The sequence below is a fragment of the Psittacula echo genome, assembly GCF_963264785.1.
Source record: "Psittacula echo genome assembly, chromosome: 1".
Taxonomy (NCBI): Eukaryota; Metazoa; Chordata; class Aves; order Psittaciformes; family Psittacidae; genus Psittacula; species Psittacula echo.
The window spans coordinates 98,762,972-98,785,066 of NC_137735.1; the positions used below are offsets into that span (position 1 = coordinate 98,762,972).

The 22,095-nt window shown below is 46.2% G+C and overlaps 1 protein-coding gene across 1 annotated transcript in view; it reads right to left on the reverse strand.

The window, feature by feature from the left end:
* The window catches only part of CACNA2D4 (calcium voltage-gated channel auxiliary subunit alpha2delta 4), a gene marked incomplete at both ends in the record, with an annotated part of 129,388 nt that overhangs the window by 60,846 nt on the left and 46,447 nt on the right, over positions 1 to 22,095 (reverse strand). The window contains 8 exons of the mRNA XM_080609673.1: positions 7,829 to 7,909; positions 10,892 to 11,019; positions 13,507 to 13,602; positions 14,869 to 14,962; positions 16,936 to 17,033; positions 18,320 to 18,365; positions 18,504 to 18,571; positions 19,255 to 19,316. Coding sequence (XP_080465799.1) covers positions 7,829 to 7,909; positions 10,892 to 11,019; positions 13,507 to 13,602; positions 14,869 to 14,962; positions 16,936 to 17,033; positions 18,320 to 18,365; positions 18,504 to 18,571; positions 19,255 to 19,316 — 673 coding nt within the window. The remainder of the gene's footprint in view (positions 1 to 7,828; positions 7,910 to 10,891; positions 11,020 to 13,506; positions 13,603 to 14,868; positions 14,963 to 16,935; positions 17,034 to 18,319; positions 18,366 to 18,503; positions 18,572 to 19,254; positions 19,317 to 22,095) is intronic.

Genomic DNA, 22,095 nt, shown 5'->3' on the forward strand with positions numbered 1-22,095 from the left:
TAAGTAGGGCAGGAAAAGAAGAACTCAGGAAGGAAACAGGCTGAGTTTGGTGGTAAAAGGAATGTGTCTTAGGAGTAGGCTGAATTTGTCCTCAGATCTGATAAGTTTCTGTGGTTCTCTTCCTGCAAAACTTGTCTGCTTGTGCCTTTGGCTTATTTAATCCAAACCATCTCACAAGACATTTCCTATAGCCTCGTCTGCTGTAATATTTACTACCTTCATCCCTACATCTACAGACTGCTTCTGTGATCACTTTCAGCATCTTCTCACATGACTTTGCTCCTCTACCGAACTACAGGTCTTAATGCAGCTCGTGACATCAGTTATACCTGCGCTAAGGCTATGGTCCTTGCATGGACAGCACCGCTTTACTCCACGTACTTCAGATGCACAGATGTGGGCTGTTGTAGGGGAAGAGGTGTGAGCAAGGTAATGCACTGGCATTGCGTTCACACAGAGTTTTAAGTTTGCATCCTACTTGATTAGAGGTGTTAATGCCACTTGCTTGGCAGTCTGTGGATCTTCACACAGCTTCAAATGGAAGGTCCTGGCCTGCTTGTCAGTGTCCATGAATACTCAATGCATATTACTAGACCCTACACGCTGGGTACACTTCCATGCCCACAGGGCTGTCTCATGTACATACTGGCATGCACACATAGAAAACACATGTAAGTGTGTTGCGCTACCACAGACACAAGTACAAATTACTTTGTGGATAATTTGTGTAATTTGTGTGTGTAATTTGCACACATCTGTGCACACCTTTAGTTACACACATAGACAGGTATCACAGCCACACAACACATTGCAGAGAAACTGTGTATGCAAATATACACATGTATGCACAAATCCCCTCACACAATGAGCATCTACACATACTCTACACCCCCCGTGTGCTCCCCTGGGCCCACGTGGCAAAGACACAGGTCCCTGCTGATGCTGGCTAGGTAGGGGTTAATGCAAGAAAGGCTGGGAAAGAAATTAAAAGCAAATAAAAAAAGTTGAAAGCCGAGCACATGATTCTTCTCCTATCACATCTGTGAATCCTGGAGCGCAAGAGTAATTGTCTGCAATGAATCAGACCAAAAGGCACAAGGAAATGGTTGCTATGGCAACCCGCACACTGCTCTAATTCAGCTCAGAATTAAAATGATATCAAATAATTTGCAAGCAAAGGGAACATGGCAAAGGCGCCAGGTGCCAATCTAAAAAATCCAGCTATATGCAAGTCTCTCCTGAGCCAGAGTCAAGGGCTCTTTTCCCTTCAAGAGTGACAGCCATAGCAATCAGAGGAGCTACAGAAGCAGCACTGATGGATAACCTTAGGCTAGCAGATTTCTGTTACACACAGGCAAGAACAGGCTCCTGGGCTGGAGCTCCAGCCTGGAACGGGCTCCAGGACTGAGGATGTCCTGAGGGATGCCTCAGCAGACCCCACAAGAGAAATCCTTTTGCTCACAAATTGTTTTGATGTCCCTATTGTGGGAATTCCCTGAAAGGGCAGGTGAGGGCAAGTTGAGGGCACAGGCACCCATCCACAGTGGGGGCATTTGCCCTATGCTGGGTGAAGCACTGCCCACATGGGCTGAAGGAAGGAGGGCTGATTCACTTGATGTTTTCTTTCCTGGTAAGTGATGCAATGTGTAAACTGGCACTCAGCTGACACTACAAGGAAATATTTATTCTACAGAATTGGCTACCTTCTTTGTTTTTCCCCCAGCCAAGGGCTTATCCCAAGACAAGAGACAATGTCCACACACACAGGGAGGAGGCACAATCCTCATGCTGAACATCAAGCTGATGCAGACAGCAGATACACCATGGAAGAAAAGGTAATTGCTGATGTCTAGCCGGGGTGGGCAGAATGCTATGGAAAATGTCTCACATATTTATTTTTAGCATTTTTTTGAGGATAAAATAAATGTATTTGACCCCCTTGTCACTAGTTACCGTCCATGCATGGAAACATCTATATGGAATTTTGCAGGCAGATGCCTGCTCTTTCTGCCTGTTCTGATCTGGAGGTTATCTGGAGGATAACCAACTCTGAACAGGGAACCATGTAGCCTCAGCACTGACAGCAAACATCGGCGAATTGCAGAGTTTGTAAGACCAGAGCCAGTGCCAAACAAGGCAACCACCTCACTTTTATCTGGTTCATATAACAGCTTGTTTCTGCCCCAGAAACACCCCAAAAAACAGCCTTTATGCTTACAGGTCTCTCCCCCAAGGCTTGGTATGCAAAGTAGAATGCAATGGATGGCAGGCAGGCAGATGGATGGTTGAAGGATGCCAGAAACACTGATTTGGGCACACCAACAGCACTGTGTAATGTTGATACTGTGGCCCATGGAGTATTGGCTCAACCTGTGGGCCAGCCAAATGTGTGCTGACTGATAACAGTCTCCAGACAGATGTTCTGAGATGTGGAGAGGGCATGGCTCCCGTTAGTACTAAAATCATCAGCATTTTTGGATTGCCAGATGGGAATGGCATCAGGCAGAAACCACAGATAGCATTTCTACCTGTGCTATCACTGAATGCTGGCGAGACCATCATTCCATAAAGGCACCCAGTGATGTCTCACGAGCTCACTGGGTCAACACTGGCACAAACCTCTAGCATTAAAAGGACAGCATTCCTTCTGAATACTGCAGCACACATTCAAGAGATCAGCTGCTCTAGGGTTTTGTATGGGTAACAGTAAGCCGGTTTCTGAGCCAGCCTAGTGAAATCATTTTAATTCTCCAGCTTAGATGCAGCTATTTCCATATAAAAGGTGCTTATGCTACTGTAGCTTATCTCCACACATTTTAGCAGCTTCTACAGGTGCAACTGTCATTTTCTAGAGAGAAGGTTGAAATGTTTTATCCACCCAAGCAACAAAACTTTAGGAATATAGAATTGCATGTAGATTAGTTTGAAAAGCTGCCACAGCAACAGAACTGTTGAAAAACCCAACTGCACTTCCTCTCCCTGCTTACTGGTAACAGACAGCAGGTAGCCAGAATTGGAGACCAAGAAAGAGGATGGAGGGATGTCAAGCTGGCCAGTAATCACTTTTCAAATGAAGAGCTTCTGTTGGACTGATAGAGGTTGGATTTTAACCAGCGGTATAATGGCAAAATTACTTCCCATTATCTATTTTTCAGAATGGCTGATTTCAAATACTTTTGACAAAAATCTAAGCTTTTTAAAAACTCTGCTCCTGCTGTGAATAAAGAGCTCTTCTGAAAATACTGGCCTTAATAACTCAGTGTCCCCAAACATCCTCTGTAAAACAGAGACAATATTTCTCTTCTCTCATCCTTGATTGAGCTTGCTGAGCACTCTTGCCATATATATCTCTGTATGCTATTGGTATCATGGGATAAAAATTTCACTGTGGTCCAACCACTGCAGATAAGAACTAACAGCACCTTTCAATATAAACAGAGAAGAAAGGTACTGTATAAAATAAACCTGCATTTCCTAAGGACCCATTTAGATTGGTTTTTATTGGGCACTACGGAGCCTCTGCATGCCACATCGTTTGCTGGTATCAGCTGTTTCCCATCCCTAAGACATGACAACCATGGCAAGAAACTTAATGGAAAGAAACCCCTACCTGCCCCAGTTGGGACTGGCAGCCAGCTGACGCCACGTAAGTCGAACAGCGAGAAGGTCAGGCAATGAAAGAGATGTCATACACAGCCCAAAGTGACAGCTAAACTCCTGCGCAGATTCCAGCAGTTTCACTGGGGCTTTAAATCACTAAAAGCTTCTGTCAGCAACTGCATGTGATTTCTGCCTCACACCCTGAGGACCAGAAAGCCTCAGGCTACTGACTCACGGGAGGCAGCAGATGACAGTGCTATCTGGGGCAGGACTTGGCTTGGGGAGAGTGCCATCACAATTCCTTATTTTTCATTTCCAGCAAAGTTAGTGTGCGTGAAACATACTGGCCTGACATCCCAGGGGAATAGTTGCCTTCTAACTAATTATAATTAATCATCCAGGCATTACTTAATGTTTGCATAGTGCTTTGAAGTGCCAAAGCACAATATAGCAAGAGATATTATTAATTTAAAGAAACAGGTATAGCCAAGCCAGGGGTAGGTTTGCCTGTGTGGCTTCCAACCAAAGAGACCACACCAATTCAGCTCACACAAGCGGACCCTGCCTTGGCTCCCCCATGTCCTCCAAGAGACCTGCAGGTACCTTGAAACCTTTGCTCATCCCTCTTGTGCAGAGATACAGAGACTTGGCCCACGAGGGAAGGATAGGGATGGGTGAAAGGAGGAAAGGGTAGGGAAGGGCAGTGCAGAGGACACCGCTTTTCCCTCCTGAATTTGGCCACCTCACCGCCCATCCTTGTGTGGAGCAACATCTCTAACACTGAGAGAAGCATCTCAGACTCTTCTCCAACCCATTCTGGGATTCCCTATTGAGCTAAGCCAGATCAAAATGGGAGGAAAGAGGCTCTTGTACTCCCACCCTATCCCTGCTCTCAGCCCTTCAGTGTGGTTGCTCTCCAGTCCAAGCTGACTGCTCCCTCACTCCCTGACAGCATCAGGCCTGTGTCATCTTCCTGGACATTTGATTTTACCAGTTTGCCTTTCTCTGTCTTGGCTGGGGACTGCCATTCAGTTGCCAGAAGTAAAGGGGCCCAATGCTCCCTGTCACTGGCATACTTCCCATGGGAGCACTGGGGGTGCTCTGTCCCCATAGGCATGGCTGTAAGTCCTAGAGCTGAGTTTTTCACTGCTTGCATAGTGAACATTTCAGAGTGCTCACAAATACCCCCCCAAGCACTGTCAAGTCAAACAAGTGACAGTAACAATCAGTGGCAGAATGACAGGCCAGTTCATACCACTTGCACTTCTATAAGGCCACTTAAAAAGTCTCTGTTGCTCCCCTTTTGCAGAACTGTGCCTGTATTTATCCAGAAACTGCAAGCCTTTCAAGATATGTGGCTTTCTGGGAACCTGTGCTACCAAACTACCGGCAGTATTCTAACTCTAAATGAACATGATATCAATCCCACTGAAGGCTGATGCCATCAGAATAACAATAACAACAATCTGCATCCCATTCTGCTCTGATTGCTTCTTGCTATGTCTCCTCTCCCTCCTCTTCCTTCACCTCTCTTCTGCATTCTGGATGGCATTGCAGCACTCTCCAGCATCATTTGTGCTGCAGCCTCTGCTGTGAAGTACCCTAGAATCAGGTCCTAGCCACTCAGGATTGATTATATTAGTGTGAGGAGAGATGAAGACAAAACTACACGCTTCTCTGAAAGCTGCTGTCCTCAAGATCAGTGTTGTAACAGGTAGTGTGACCTACACTACCAATCTACCATTATTTCCTTTTTTTCTTCTTTTAAATGACTATTGGCATCAAAGATTCAGATGATTAACCTAGTCACTACTGGAAGCAAAGAGAAGGCAATATCTAGTAATTTTTTGCTCCCTAAAACACCCAAACCAAGGTGTAAACTCACACCCAAGTCAGCAGAAATACCTTGGCAAACCCTTGTAATCCCATGAAGTCAATGGGGCTACAGCTGTGGGCCAAAAGGACTTGGACACTTTGGGAGAAATTATTTCCCTCAGCGCTGTCATGCAGGCCATTCTTTGGATGAAATATGGGTAGTTTTCATCAATGCATAAGATATGAGGAATGAAGAACATCCAGTTATATGTATCATGTGTGAAAGTAAGCAAAGATGCTTACAGTCAGGACGCTTAATGTGCCTGCTACTGACAGGGACTGTGGCACCTTTAAGGAACGAAAGCAATTGAGAATTCATTTCTATGTCTCAACTTCTGTGGTAACCAGTGAGGAAAACAGTTTGTTCTGGATCATTTCTACAAATGACACAATTTTTGCCTTATTGTTTTAACATGATTTCTTTCCCTATCCTCTGCTCTTTCTCTGCCCTCCTCTTCCCTCTGCAGAGGATCCTGCCCCTTCACAGCATGTCCACACAGAAGAGTCAAATCAGTATTCAGCATAACCGAGCAGGTGGAAATCTCCACAGGGGTTGTGAAAAGCACTGCTGACAGAAGAGAAATGGCTCTGTCAGGGGCAGATCCTCCTGCCACTTGTTCTTGTTCCAGCTCTTCCACTCAGAAGTTTCCTTCCTTATATTTATGCCGAGTGCCAGATGAACGGCTTGTGTGCCTTTGTTCTAACTCACAGGTCAGGGAAGGGAATGAAAACAACAATGAAAAACAATCTTAAAAAAAATCCCCAAAAAACAAACCAAAAAAAGCTTTTCGTGCTTAGAAAAATGCTTCAAATGCTCCAGTGCTGCAGAAACCCTCGGTACTGCTTCAACGCTATTTCATTTTCTGCTGGGTATACTCATAACAGTGCCAGCCAGTATCAATTTTGAGAGCAGTTTCTATGACCCAAGCACCTATCGAACATGAACTTTACTGAAACCATCTCTATTTCACAGGGACAGACTTCATAATGATTTTCTGGATTTGGGCTTGAAATGGTGGTTTATTAGTGAAAAGTGCTATTTCATAACACCCCTCCTTCAGCTTATAAGTATTTCCTCAATGCCCACATGATTCTTTTAGATATAAGGAAGAAGTCCTTTGCTGTAAGGGTGGTGAGGCACTGGAATGGGCTGCCAAGGAAGTTGTGAATGCTCCATCCCTGGCGGTGTCCAAGGCCAGACTGGACAGAGCCTTGGGCGACACGGTCTAGTGTGAGGTGTCCCTGCCCATGGCAGGGGGGTTGGCACTTGATGATCTTGAGGTCCTTTCCAACCCTAACTATTCTATGATTCTATACTTTAAGATTACCACTCCCAACTGGAACTTACTAAAAGACTAGAAGGTAAGGAATGCTTGCTTCATCAGATAAACTGACATAGTTTTACTGTAATACTAAGGACCAGTCGTTGTATCCTACCCAGCCTAGGGAAGAGCAATGGCTGACTCTCGGAAGATATCTGCTGTACAACGTTCTCTCAACTAGGTTCTCGTGTAACAATTATTTCACAAGTAGCTTTGCTTCTTGGCAAATGTTTAGTGATAATTACTCCATTACGTGTTCATCAACTTCTTCCCTTAATCAATGCTTCCACTTCTAAACCAAATTCCACTGAGATACATCTTCTCTTACCCAATACTCCTACACAGAGCATTTAAGTTGGATACGATGCCAGCATTATTGATTAAAAATGTTTCATTAAATGGCTGCTCTGTTTCACTTCTGAGTTTACTGTACTTCCGTGAAGGCAGAAGCAGTTCCTGCAGAAAATGGTGAGGCTTCGAAAGCTTTGGAATTCTGCTGGAAGTAACGTGGCTTATGAATCTTCCAAAAGTAGACACAGAATCTAGTGAAGGTCTGCCAAAAGGGGTTTAAAGCTCATCTACAAAAATAAATTGGCAATCTATATGTCTGAGCTGGAAGTCTAGCAACAAACCCATTCCACCAGCAAAAGTTATTTTTCAGCTGAGATAACGATGGAGATGCATGAACACGCTGTTCTTCCAAAACCAAAGCGTCTCCTGCAAACAGTTCAAAATCTGCACGGACTTCTCAGCCTATTCACGTTCCAGAGAAACAGTCTCGATCCACAAATTCACCAGCATTGAAGATGGTAAGCTTCCATTCAAACAGTCAATTTCCCTTCCAAAAGCCCATCAACTATTCAGTACCTGTTTCAGTATTCTCTATTTAGCCTAGTTTTCAACATCACAAACTATTGTGGCTCCCATCATTTCTCTTGAGTGACAAGCTAACAAACAGCTCCCAGCTCCCACTCTCAATAAAAGATGCAACCATTTCATTCAAGATAAAAAGAGAAACCAGAATGTCTTACCTGCAGCAATACCCATCTTCCCATCCACAGACACAGACACAGCCGTGCTCACTGTCACCACTTTTGGCAGGCCACTTCCCTCTGTTAAGACACAAATACAGCAGGCTTGGTTAGCTTACCACCACAGAGGAGTGAAACACAGCGGATTCAGCTTGCTCACACATTTTCACACTCAAGACAGTGTGCACATATGCCTGCATCTTTCAAGACACAAACAACCTAAGTGGCTATGAGTAGGTATTTTTTTTCTGGTAGATAAGGTTCCATGATAAAAGTAGCACCCTCTCAGCATAAAAAGGGACTGGCCTCCTCAATTTTGGGCATGTAGAGCTACTTTTAGGCCAGAAAATTGCTGTGCTTCATGCACCAGCTAAACTTTGTAGACAGAGAAGTGGGATAGGTAATTCTGACACTGACTCTCGCACTCTGTTACCCAAGCCAGACCTGCACTACAAACTGGAGAAGACAGGCACAGCACTTCCAGGTACTTTCCAAGGTGTGCTCCATTTTAGAAACACTCTTCTGCGACTTCGCTGCCTAAACTCTGTTATGCCCCAGGCTGTCCTGATTATCCTTTAGCTGCTGCTTTAAGCATCCTGTAGGTCCTGTGTCACATCTGCCAGCCCTGTGCAGATCTCTTGGCTTCCACAGGGCACTTAAAATAACATGGCTGAATAGGTTTAAGCAACTGAATCTCATCTCCCTTCTCTTTGTCAGTGCAGTTGTTTCAGCCTGCAATTGTCCATGTGACAGATTCAATTTCTGTATTTTCTTAAAGTGATTAGATTAGCTTCAGCTGGGGCATCTCCTTTGGAACTGCCAGGGGACACTCTGAAGGTCAGCATGATCGATTTAGCCTGCAACTGATTCCGCACTCGTGTACTGAATGGAAATCTCTTGCTCAGACAGATGGGTCAGGGATTCTTTCCATCCCAAGAGCTCTAGCATTTGTTTCTGCTTCCCGTTTCTGCCTTCATCATTCTAGGTGGTACCCAGTGTGTCCAGAGCACAATTCAGTGTCTGCCACACTTTAGCCTGGAGTCTCTCATTATTCTTTAGACTGAAGCCAGATTAACTTGCCCTATGATGTCAGAAATAGTAAAGCCCTTGTGAAACAAATACCCAGGCAACTTATGCTCACATGTCTTGAGCCTGATTCTGCCTTTATGGTGAACCCCAAATGTCTTGCTCTTCTTAGGATGAGGTAAAGAAGCAAAATACACTTAGCATCTCTAGAAAAACAAACAAACAAACCAACCCAAAATAACAAAGCACCCAACGCATGAGAGATATGGGCTGCTAGAACAGCTGACTTGCAAAGCTTTCCCTGCTGTATTCCTCCCTGTGGGACTTTTGGATAGTAGAAGGAAGTGTGCTCAATAAATTATTCTGATGATCTGCAGTCATTCCCTGCTGGTTTCCTCCCCAGTGAGGAGGTCTTCGGGCTCTTCCCTGTTATCTGATGAGAAGTGCATCTGTCATGAAAACCCTTTGTCATGGGCGAAGGGCACACGTAGAAAGAATGAAAAGGGGATTTCAGCATTTATTCATCAGGAACTTACTAAGAAACGAGGTGGTCAAATGGTGGGACACCTCTGCTCCTTCGGATGTCAAGGGAGGGCCTGGACTCTGCTCTGACAGTGCAGCACTGTGTCTCAGAAGCACTGAGTAGTATTTTCTGGCTCTTCCCAGGCATACTGTGTGGCCTCATGGATCACTGTCTCCTAAGCCTAGCTGCTCATCTCTAAAGAGCCTAATCTGCCTTACAGTTTAGAACACAAGGTCTTCAGGGTCAACTATTACTTCTTACAATGTACCAGCAGGGTTTCCTGGTGAATGGGGTCCTTGACTTGATTGAAGTTTCTGACAAAAAGCCATATAATACAAAAAACAGTGGCAGCTGCTGCTTGTCTTTTGTCTTTATTAATGGAAAATTACCTATGACTTCTAAGAAAGCCACATCAAGCCACAACTCCAGTGTTTAGCCAGCAGTGATTACTGTGGCCTGGGTAATGGCTGTCCTAAGGAAGCTCCAGATGATGTCACTGCCTGGTTTTCTAACCCACACTCTATTCTATTGGCATCCAGGAGAGTAAAACGTCCTGCCATGCCTCCCCCTCTCTCCACAGTTGCCTTTTAAGTGAGATGCAAGGGTGCAGGGCAGAGAGAGGCTTTCATGGAAGGTTTCAAGTATTCTCTTTCCATTCCCTCTCCCTTTACATCCTGGTTCATCTCTTGCCTCCAAGTCTGGTTTTCTCTTCTTTGCTACTTGCTTTCCCACCCACCAGCCTCCCACCATTGTGCCACAAAAAGCTTTAGCAGCTGAAGTGCTGAGCTCCGTGACAGAGATGGAGAACTAGGGGCCAGGAAGGAGCACAAAGGGGACTTCTGCCTTCTGTGTAGAAGCCTCACATGAGGCTTTGTTTTGACTGTTTCTTCTAGGCTCTTCTGCTCTCTTCCAGCCTTTGAAGAAGCCCTCCCTTAGAAGAAGCTGTGGAAGAGCCTTCCTCCTTTTCCTCCACCATCTTCTGAAACAAACTCATCCCTTCCCATCATGGAAAGTGGTGACAGAAAAAATGTTGCCCTCTAAACTTAGACTTCCTAAGTGCTCGCTGATCCCTTATCAGTCCCAGCTGTTACTGTCACGCAGTATGCCTGATGTTCCCTCCAAGGCATGCTCACACCTGTATGTCTCAACCCCTTCTGTGATACCTTTTTCTCGTGGTTCATGTGTTCCTCCACTTCCCACCTGCCTAAATCCTTTGGTCTACCCCATCCCTGCACTTCCACTTGTCCTTAATCTCCCCTGCAACCTTTGCGTTATGCAGCCCTGACTGTTTTCTGTGCAGCTTGTAGCTTCCTCTTTCTGCTGTGTCAGTGTCTTGGCAATGCCCCCTCTGCCATGCCCCCTCTACTGGTGCCAAGGCAATGCCAAAAGGCAGGTCTCAGCGTTTCCCACTAGGCAGGAGGCAGCAATAAAGGGATTGGGGCAAACAGTGTGTGGGAAGCAGGATGTGAAAAGCTTTCTCTTCCCCTCTCCTCTGGTGTTCAGGCTGGGATTACCTGAATCATCTTCTGAGACAATGCTGTAGATGAAGCTCCCGGGGGGATGCTCCGCTGCCCGCCGGTACCACAGAGGGAAGTGGTCCATGGTGAAGATACTTTCCTTGTCCTTCTGTGTCAGGAATTTCCTGCCGAGAGAAAACCCAGGGCGGTCGTTGTGCACGGTGTGAAGGAGCTGGGCAGCTCTGCTTGGGGCAATGCAGCGGGACCCCTGCGGCTGGGCACAGCACCTGCATCCCATCGCCTGGGGCTTCCCCTGCTGCGGTGGGACCCCCAGGGGACCGAAACACGCCACATGGAGCACCTCTCGCCCCGGGGACACCGGGGCAGTCCGCGAGCCCTCCGGGGCTACTGAAACCCGTGCACCCCCCGGCAGGCGTAGGTCAGCGACCGACCCCTGGGACGGGCTCCTTCTGCAGCCCGGCCGAGCCAGGCGAGGCCGCTGACAGCTACACCCGCGACCACTGTCCGGCGGCGCCCCGCTCCCCGCTGCCGCCGCGCCTCTGCCGGTCGCCCGCCAGGTGCCGCTGTTGCCCCGGCCGAGGCCCTCGGAGCCGCGGCCAGCGGCGGCCGCAAGGGCGGGCGAGCGGAGGCTGCGGGCCTGCAGCGTCTTGGCGGTGGGTGGGTTCCGCGGCTTTCCGCGGACTGTGCCGCTTAGTGCCGGGGGGGGAGAGAAGACTTCCGCCTGCCCCGCGGGAGGCCTGGCAGGTTACTCGATGAGGAGCAAGGGGCAGAGCCGGGAGGGGGAAAGGCGACAGGCATGAGCTGTGGTGATGGAAGGCTGGCGTGTGGCTGGTTACTGTGGCGAATGGGGAGCAGGTGATGAAAGGGAATTAGACAATATCCTAAAAAGAAAAAAAAACCCTAATAACACAAGTTTTAAAGCCCCCAATAATATTAATAAAAAAATAGGAGTCCCTCTCTTATGAAGACAGGCTGAGAGAGTTGGGCTTGTTCAGCTTGGAGAAGAGAAGGTTCTGAGGAGATCTTAGAGCAGCTTCCAGTGCCTAAACAGGGCTATAAGAAATCTGGAGAGGGACCTTTTACAAGGGCGGGTAGTGACAAGGGGAAATGGCTTTAAACCAACAGAAGGTAGATTTAGATTAGATATTATCAAGAAGTTCTTTACTGTGATGGTGGTGAGGCACTGGAACAGTTTGCCCAGAGAAGCTGTGGCTGCCCCATCCCTGGCAGTGTTCAAGGCCAGGCTGGAAGGGGATTGGAGCAACCTGGTCTAGTGGAAGGTGTCCCTGTCCATGGCAGGGGGTTGGAACTGGATGAGCTTTAAGGTCCCTTCCAACCCAAACCAGTCTGTGATTGTATGAAAAAAAACCCAAAACCAAACCCCACCCCAAACCAAAGGTCATGCTGCTGTGGCTAAATATGGAACTCCTAGGGATGGATGAAGTATTTGAGGAAACGGGTGCTCCTGAAGGCAAGAGGATGAGTCCTGAGGGGATGGCAAGGTAGGCAGTGGGTGCTCAGGAGAGGCCTCATGAAAATCAGGTCATTGCCTTCCCTGGAGGTCCCTACATCTTGCCTGACAAATCCCCTTTGTTTTCAGTCTCTTGTTTAGCTGTATATTTTGACATTACAATAATTACTCATTTATACAGTTCCTCCCTTTCCGGGGATTCCAGAAGCGCCTCTTACGTGATGTGTGGGGGTCTGTCACTGCAGTGTCGTGACTGCATCTGTTTAAAAGCATTGAATGATGTTCCTGATGCGCAGTGGGGGATAGGAAATCATCATATCTGCCTGCTGCAGCACACATAGATTTCTTCCTTGTTGTCAGAGCCTGACTACTCTGACTTATCCAGGCTGCCTCAAAAACATGAAGATTGTCACCTTCCATGCACAGCAGAGTTGTCTGCCTTGAACCTATGACTTGTATTTGGGGAACTCAGAGACAGTGAAACAGCTGCCAAGAAGCTAACAACCACCACCGTCTCTGACCCCTTCTGTTCCATCTGCTGGTGTGCCTCTGTGACCCATCCTTTCTTAAGCAGCACACACCAGCCTGTGTATTCAAAACACAACAAAAATGCAAACTATAAGCTTTCCATGTCAGAACCCTCCACTGAACACACGCTTTTGCCTTCAGGGAGAACACAAGACAGCGAATCATATATGACAGATGTCAGTCACATCACTGAATGCCTCACTGGAACGCACTGGAATACTGTGATGTGAGCAATGTAAGAGGTAGAACAGAATAAACCTGGAAGAGGAATTGAGACAGAAAGATCAAATCTAGCCAAGCTGGAATGTCACCAGGGCACTGAAGTGCAGAGCCTTTGCACTGCAAAATGGTCCTGGGGATATATAGTAACTGTGGACATTTTCTCTGTTAGCTTACTGAAGTTGGGGAATAATTGAAGGTTTTCATTGAACTGAATGCATGCTGGGATAGCATTTTAAGAAAAACTCAAAAGGACCAGAAGAAGACAAAAGACCTCTGCCCTGATTCTGTAAATAGGCACCAAGGCGATTGAGGTGTTGCTTCTTTCCTTTCTTTTCTGTCTTCCCAAATACATTTCTAAGGCTGGTGGTGGTTTCATGCTGCCCCTTCAGAGACACTGAAAGAAGCCCCTTAATGCAATTTAGGGACTTACCTGTTGGAAATTTTCTCAGAACCCACATATAGGGCATTCCTCATGAGTCCAGCCCGAGTGCCCAGAAATGCCATCTCAACACCTGTCTCAGTCTCCCTGTGGAACAGAAACACACAAGCAGAAGCAAACAGTTCCCACAAGAACAGCCAGCTGTCTGCCCCAGGGTGAGGGCCTTTCAAATTAGAAACCACACTCGGAGGTGTAGTCCCAAGTTCATCAGCAATATAACCTATTCACACCAGGAGTGACACTGGCTCTTCACTTCTAATGGCAACAGGTTGTTAATGGCTAACAGCTGTCAGGCTTAGACTTATACCTAGATTCACACCTTTGAAATTTGCTCATTTTATTCTCTTCTAAGTAGACCATAAGCTCCTCTCCTCCTGCTAGCCCTGCTCCAGGCTGCCCACATGAGGCTGAAGTGAAGGAGAGGAACTGCAAAGATAGTGGCAGGATCAGGTATGCAGAGAATGGGCAGGGTAGCAGAATGGCTCTGAAGAGAGTGTTCTGGTGCAGCTGTTTAAAGGCATGCTGATAATTGGGTGTCCTAGCATGACTGCCACTGGTGAAGCATCTGGCAGTGGTAGGGATACCGGTAACTGAAACAGGGACAGGAATCCCAGGGCCACACATCTCAGTAGTATGTTGTCTGCCGAAAGAAGGTCTGTGTGATATTAGGTACTACAAGCAATAGATGCCTTACTGGAAATAGACTAGGAAGTTGTTTACTGAAGCCACTCCCTGAGGCTCAATCTGAAAGCATCACCAACAGATTCAAGATCAAACTCCCTTTTCTTTACTGCTGGTAAAGGAACAAATTACTTGCCACGTGCGATGGAATTTTTGCTACAGTCATAAGGGGAGTTGAGCCAAACCATATTGCTGCCATTTAAAGGGATTACTGATAAAGGGGGAAATAACCCATAACAACTTCAAAGTGAAATGGCCTCAGGTGTCCTAAGGTACCAAACTCTATCAACTAAAGAGGCAAATGCAAGGCATCCGAGTTAGGTGGTGCAAAGAATTGGTGCTGAACACCCCTTGCAGTGACACACCTGGATCACTGCTCTCCTCCAGTGATATTCAGACATGGGTTGTGTTAATGTTGTTTTACCAAAAAGCCCCTCACCAAACTAAATGCTCTCCTGAGAAGGCCCAGTCTGCTGGAGTCCACTCCTCAGAGACACTTTTGAAGTCATTTTTAAAGGTATTGAGATATTTCTGTCAACTTTTGAGCTATTTCTAAAGTTTCTTATACACTCCACAAGGGTCTGTGGCTGTTTTGGGCACTGCGTAAGCCCGTAGCACCTGGAGATGCATCCTCAATGATGTTTTACCCATATTTATTTCTTGTACACTTACATGGACATATTGAGGGCTAGTGTTGTCCAGTAGGCCTCCATGGGTGCAGTGACTACTGCATCAAACAGCACTTCTTGGACCAACTCCTCATCACCTAGGAAGAAGGGAGAACAAGAATCAAGAGAGAAAAGCATATTCCTCCCTAGATGTCTTAGAGAGTCCTTTGTTAAGGAGCATCTGCCTGGCCAGAACAGCAGAGCAACATGGCACAAAAAAATGCTTCCTGTTAAGGGCTGAGAACATGACCTACTACCCTGGGTGGAGGAGAACACAAGAACAGATGTTACAGCTAAGATCATCAACTGCAAACTCAGTGGAAGGGTTTGGGTTTTAAAGTGTGGGCAAGTGAGAGGCTTTCAGATGAAGTTGTTCATCAGACCTTCACTCTGACCTTTTCCTTGATTGAACAGGCTGACCACAGTCATTGCCTCAGATCCTTGCTTTGACCTTTCTTCTGGGTGCCGTGTACAGAGGACACCAGCCACCCTATTCCATTCAAGAATCTTTCTTCAAGACCACTAGTGACTTCTTCATGGCCTCTACTCTGTCCTTGTACTCACTGGCTTCTCTGTTAGCCATCCTTCCTGTAAGTCCCATTAGATAGTTTCGTGTCCTGGTTTCCACCAGAAGTTCTGACCAGTCTAGGCTACCAGCCTAGTCCACTCTGGACTGGAACTGAGAAATGTTTTGTAAGCTTCAAGGTATCATCATGTGCTAAATAGCATACACTAAAACCCCTGTCATAACCCCACTGGCTGTTGGGGTGCCAGGAGGAGCTGTGCTTCAGTACCAATCACTTCTGAAGCAGCTCGAACACCTTTATAGGCTGCCAGTATCTCTTTCTCAGTTGGGGTATAGCTGGCCTCAGATCCTCTGTATCCCCAACTCCAAAAGCCAAGGGGTCAACTTCGAGTCTCCCCTGGAGCTTTCTGCCAGAGGCTTCAGGTAGGACCATTCTCCCTGGTTGCAGTGTAGAGCACATTTTTCACATGTTGTCCTGTCTGGGCTGGCCCAAGGGCTGCTGCATGAACTCTCTCTCATTTAATTTGGCCCCACACGTCTGGGATGTGTCCAAATCATATCTGGTTTTCCTCCACAGCACTTCCAGGTCTGCATGGCTCTCATAGTCAGCTCTCCTCAAACTTTCTTCCTCCTGCTCTCTGGCCTCTTGAACTCATACATCTCCTCTTTTCAACCTTCTCCAATGACAGCCAGGAGGGGTCTGCTCCTACTATGCAAGAGAGGAATAATTATTGGATTACATTTGGTTTTAGCTTTAAGAGATTCCCATCCTTGTGCCAAAGGTTTGTGCCTCTCAGGTAGAGCATTACATGCAAAAGCTTGTACTTGGCACACCTAAGGGGGCTAAAGGACATCCTAAAGCTGAATTGCTGTAAGGAGTTCCCATGCACAGATGTCCATCTCTGCTCCCTGACAGAGATCGCACTCTATAGAGGTGCTTTAGCAGATGCTTGTGTGGCTTCACGTTGCCTGGAGAATGGGTGCAAGGGATGACCAGCACTGGGAGTAGGAAAGATAATAATTCTGTCACTTTTTTTTTTCCTGAGTCAGTTACCAATTGTGTTTGGAAAACAAGATAAATAGTCCTCATTCTGAAAGAACCCATCTCTCTAGATGGTACTGAGCAGCCCATGGAGGATGCTGGCTGGAGCCCTGGGGAGGAGAGTAGTCACAGCAGCTTTCCTAGCTCCTCCTGACATCACTCCCTCTAGCCCAGCTGGTCAGTCTGTCTCAGACACGGTGTGCAGCCCCTGCCAAGCTCCATTCAAGCTTTTCACCTTTCAGTGTTTCCAGTGCTGAGACCTCCAATGTGGCCAAGTTATGTGACAGCTTTGAAATGGAAAAAAAATTCTCTGACAGAGATGAGGAAGTGGATCCTCAGCTCATTTCCACTTGTGAATTAAGCTAGGCTTGAGTTCAGTCCTGCCTGTGTGAGCAGGTGCCACAGGAGCTTAGTTTGACACCAATCAATTTGTCACAGTCCCCTCTCCCCCATGGTCAGTACAGGAAAATCCCATCAGGGCCCATTCGGTGCCTGGGACTCACATTCTAGGTCAGGCTCCTCTCCGGTGAGGAACCGGATCACAGCCTCCAGCTGGCTGAGCTTCCGGTGGTCCGGATCAATGTCAGTGATGCAGTAAATCCTGGTGGGGAGGGGAGAAGCAAGGGGAAAGAAAACCCAGTCAGGCAAATGCTCCAGAAAATAATAACTGCAAACAAAAATTCAGGAAGGAACCTTGTGCTGCAGAGATTTTGCTGCTGCTGCATGTTGTTCCCACTCAAAATCTAACAATGTGGCTATATGAACAATAACAATGTGGTGGAGAGACCTGAAAAGCAGAGGGGCATGTGCAATGTGAGTAAGACCAGACTGGGAGCAGAAAAAGCCAGAGAAAGAAACAAAATATGAGATGAGGAATGATATTGCAGTGAGATAGGATGGCAATAAAAGCTGTCCCAAAGGGACACAGCTGCAGGAGCCTCAGGACACAGTTTGGGGAGAAGCAGTATTACAAATGCTCTGTATTATAAAAAAAAATATTCTTCTAATCCTGCTTTAAATTTTGACTGCTTCATTGTCAGGACAAGGGAGGGTAAGGGGTTATAAGAGAGAATTACAGCTCATAAAGGAGCTGAAAGGAGTGATTTATGAGGGAAGCCTAAGAGAAATGAATATGTAAAGTGTGGTAAGCTGACACCCCAAGTTAGGAGTAGAAGAAGGAGAAGTCACTGCTTATGCCTCGAATGCGCTGCCTGTAAAACTTGACAGTGTAATGAGAAGTGTGAAGGGCTGCAGGGTTTGTTGAATATAGTTATTTTGGCTTTGATACAGGCTGGGTTCATGTGCTTGAGTGTAACTGAATGTCGGGTTCATGAAAATCCCAAACCTCACAGCAATAAACGGAAAGTGCCATGCTTCACCCTATTTCATATCCAAACCAAGCAAACCCATAAATTATGCTTGCTATTGAAACGGGGGTCATAAATCACCTCCATGTTCACTAGAAATTAGGTCTAGGCTCAGTTCAGAAGAACACCAACCAAAAATAAGCTAGGATTTAAAAAAGCATTTCAATCTCTCACCAAGCTTGCAAAAAATTTTCCTGACAGATCTGACATACTGTAGGTTTTGTAGCACAGTTCTGAGCAACACGAGGAGGAATAAAATAGGTCTGAGCACAGAAGACTGAGAATAAATCTCAGGAGATGTTTCTTAGCAGAGGGATGTGCCAGGCCTTGGTGGGATCTCCGAAAGGAAGAGGTGGAACTGAATCGCCTGGAGACAATCAGGTCTTTGCAGGTACAGACCCTGAACAACACTGCTGTTTCCCTAGGCCACAGAGGGCGGTGAACTCTAACCAAATTCCTGGGAACTTGCCAAAATCTCCTGACAAAGTCCTCTGTGACTGACAGGATTTCCTCCACTTACCATTCATTTGCTAAAGACAAGTCTGGCTGCAGCAGGTCATGCAAACCTGAAACCAGATAATACATAGAGTATGCAGTTAGCTGCCAGACAGACACATACAGGCTGTGAAGGAGAAGTAAAGCAGTGAAGTTCAGAGTAGCTACCTTATCCCTTAGGATAGTGTGGTTGTGTCAGATTAACCTACCTTCTTCCACTGAAGTGTTCCCCAGCAGAATGTACTCCCCGTGTCCCCTGGACAGCACAACACCCAGGCTGCGGGTAGGAAGGAAACAGAGGGCTCGTCAGCAAGGAGAGGTGTAATCCCTGAACATGACACTGCGTTCCCTGCAATTACAACCCTTAAAGACATTAACTCCCTCCGCAGCTATTAAAGAAAAGAACATCACTGAAAGAAGATTAGGTGTGATCCAATTTCAGCACAAGGCTAAGGAACCTGTCTGTAGAGCTCTGAGGCATTTTGGTGCCACTTTATTTTTGGCCAGTGTTGTAGGCTCAGGTCAACAATAACATTTCTCGAATCTGTGCTAATTTACAACCATTTCAGCTGGGGAAAAAAAAGCAAAAATATTTTTGCTTGATTTCTCATGTGATGTTTTATAATTTTCAGTTTATCACAATGTTTTGTTCAGAGCCATACACTAGAACATGAAATATATTCAGTGGAACTGAGAACTGAAGAAGTCTCATTTATCTGAAATGAAACAACATGCTTCACCTGAGCTACAGCTTTTGGACTCTGAACTTCAGATAAATCTAATATACCTTCTGAGTTGACCCCAGGGGTATTTTAATGGCTATAGGAACAAAGAAGTCAGTTATTCACACTGCTGTATTCATGTCTTGTAGCCAGTTTCATGAAGAAAAGAGGCCGATTTGCTGTCCCTGGTAGCAGACCTCTGACACCCTGGATTGGTGTTACATGAATCCTTGCTCACCTGAAGGGTGTTCCACTGATGTCCGTAAAGAAATAATCATTGGTGAGGAAAAGAACTCGTTTCTGGAATAAGAGCATGAATAAGAAAGTGAGAGACCATCTGACAGACCAAGAGCATAGCGATGATGGGGACCTGGGATGTATGTCCCCAAAGCTAGGCAAAAGCAGTTGATTATTACCAACACTTTACACCCTGCTAGGGCTGGCTGGAGGCAGGGGTGAATGTGCAGTACTCAGCATATTCAGCAACTTGTGACTTTCAGGATCCAGGCAGTCACTCTGTCTTTCCATGTAGGGCTTCAGTTAAACCTTTCTTTGCTCTAGGGCTCCTGCACAGCCTGCAGGAAGGGGTGTGAAGAAACTGCTCTCCCTCTTCTACCCACTGAGCCAATGCGCTGGGGCACTGCTGCTCTTTTGCTATACAGAGCAACCTTGATGGCTTTGCACATCATCATCATTATCATCCCCAGCTGGAGGGGGGCTCAGTGGGAAAGGTAGGAAGGAGAGGTTGGGTTAGAGGAGAGACAGGATGGCAAAACTACATACAGTGTGGGTGGGCAGCCAAGGCCAAGTCTCCCCACTCCTGTGGGAAATGCTGACATTCCTGACATTTGCTTTCATGCTAAACTGGGACAAAAGATTAACATATTTCAATTTTGTTAGAAAACATCAGTAAAAGAAAACCCCAATTTACATTTTCAAATCGGAAAAAAGTGCTGATTCAAATCCAAGCCAGTTTGATTCACTTGAAAATATGTTTTTCAGACTGACATTTCAACTGAAGACATTTCAGATTATTGAAAGCTACTTCAGAACTTCAGCTGTTTGCCAGACTGGCCTTTTCCTGTAGGAAAGTGTTGATTTCAGTGGAACTCTTTTCCAAGGGAGAAAAGTTTTTGGAAAGTTTCTATCCAACCCTTATGCCAGTATATGAACCCTAATATGCTTAAAATCCCAGCCCTGGTCTGAAAATGAGGTGAGAGGATGTGTGTGGGAGACAGAGTGAACACAGAAAACTCAGTGTTCCCCAGGGAAAGTCATGCCTGCTCTAGCTTGCTCAAGCCACGCAACAGTGGGAAGCTGAGCAAGGCACAAAGGGGGAGCCAGGAACAGTTCCACACTGTGCCCCAAGTTTGCGCATGCAGTGGATGGGCTGATGTGGATGGGGGTTATTGGTAGGTGAGGAAGTGACAGATGGCTCAGCCACTTCTCTCCCCTTTCTTTCATGACAATTGTGTACTGCTGAGCAACAGGGGCTGAGTTTTTTGCTGAGCTGAAGATGTTATAAAAGTGCTGTGACACTACCAAGGACCATGGCATGGTGGTATTTTGGTGGCTATGGGGAAGGTACAAGAGGTGTTAAGTCTCCTTTTCCTTTCCAGTCTGACCTAATGGTGGAGGCAGGGAGGTATGGGGAAGGAGACCCAGGAGTGTGGGCCTGTCTGTGGGAGAAAGGACGCAGTGGAAAATGGCCCATGGGTGCCTCTACTCTGAGAACCTTTCCTTCAGCAGGGCTTTGTTCTGCTTATCGTTTGTTCCCCTGAGCTGCCCCTCTTCTGCACATGCAGCCACACAGCATTTGTACCTTTTGAGAAGGAGGGCAAACATCTGTTTGGGTAGGAGGGAATAGATGGCAAATCCTCCCCAAGACAGCTGGATGTATCAGCACTTATCCATGGGAAGGAAGAAAAGCAGAGGCACCCTTGAGCTGAGCAGGGCTGAGGATGATCACAGGGATAGGATAGCTGACTCCCAGCACCTGCGGTCTGGGAACATGTGTTTCCAGTTTTGGTATTGTCACCACTATACTAGGCAGCCAGTCCTGGCTAATGCCATTATCAGTGGTTTGCCACAGCAAAACACACATGTCCTTGCCCTTTTGCTTTCACAGTCACAACCCTGTTGTACTCTAGTTGCAAGCAAAGGCATTTTTGCCCCTAGGTTTCTCTAACAACCACTCCTTTTCTTTGGTCCTTATTTTCTTCTCTCTATCTCACTCTGCTCTCAGTGTCCCCCTGAGATCAACCTTGGGAACCAGCGTTTATGTGGCTGGCAGAATGATTCCTACCCCCTTCACTCAGCCCTTCTCTCTGCCTCATTGTCTTTGTTTCAAGGCTCTTTCAGCACTTTCTTTGTTTTGATGCTGCTCTGCTTCACCAGCTAGCAGAGTACAAGTGAGAATTACTAACTGGTCCCCACTCCATGTGTATTCTGATAATGGTGAAACTATCACATACTCAGCTTTGGTCTCCTATTATGTTTCATAAAGCTTAGAGAGCTGCAGAATAAAATGGCTAATATCTCTCACAAAGGCTACTTTTTGTTATCTCTTTTTCCCTGGGTAGGCAAGCAGAAAGATGTCCCTGGAATACTGAACTTAAAAAGGTATCTTTGGATGACTCAGAATAAATGCTATTGAGGGTACACAGAGACAGAGAAAGAGGTTAAGCTAGCAAAATAAGCAATCTAGACTTACAAAGAATAGATCTGGCTGGAAAACCATGATTGCTTTTCTGACAGGATAACAAAGGTAATAGATGAATAGATGAAGTGAATAAAGGACATGCAATGTATCTGGGTTTATATAAAGCACTTGAAACAGCTTCTCATTAAATTTTACTCTGAAGAATCTGTTAAAGTGGGCTTAAATAAGATGTGGAGTGAGAACCAGCTGCAGCACCGTAAACAAAAAGAAAGAGCAAACAACAGGGAAAAAGATCTAATGAGAGGAACAGACAGACTGTCTTAGGAGCCTTTATGTACAGTGATCTGTAAGACAAAGTAAAACAATACTTCTCTGTCTACTGAGAAAAAAATCTCAACGACCCTAAAAATTAGACAG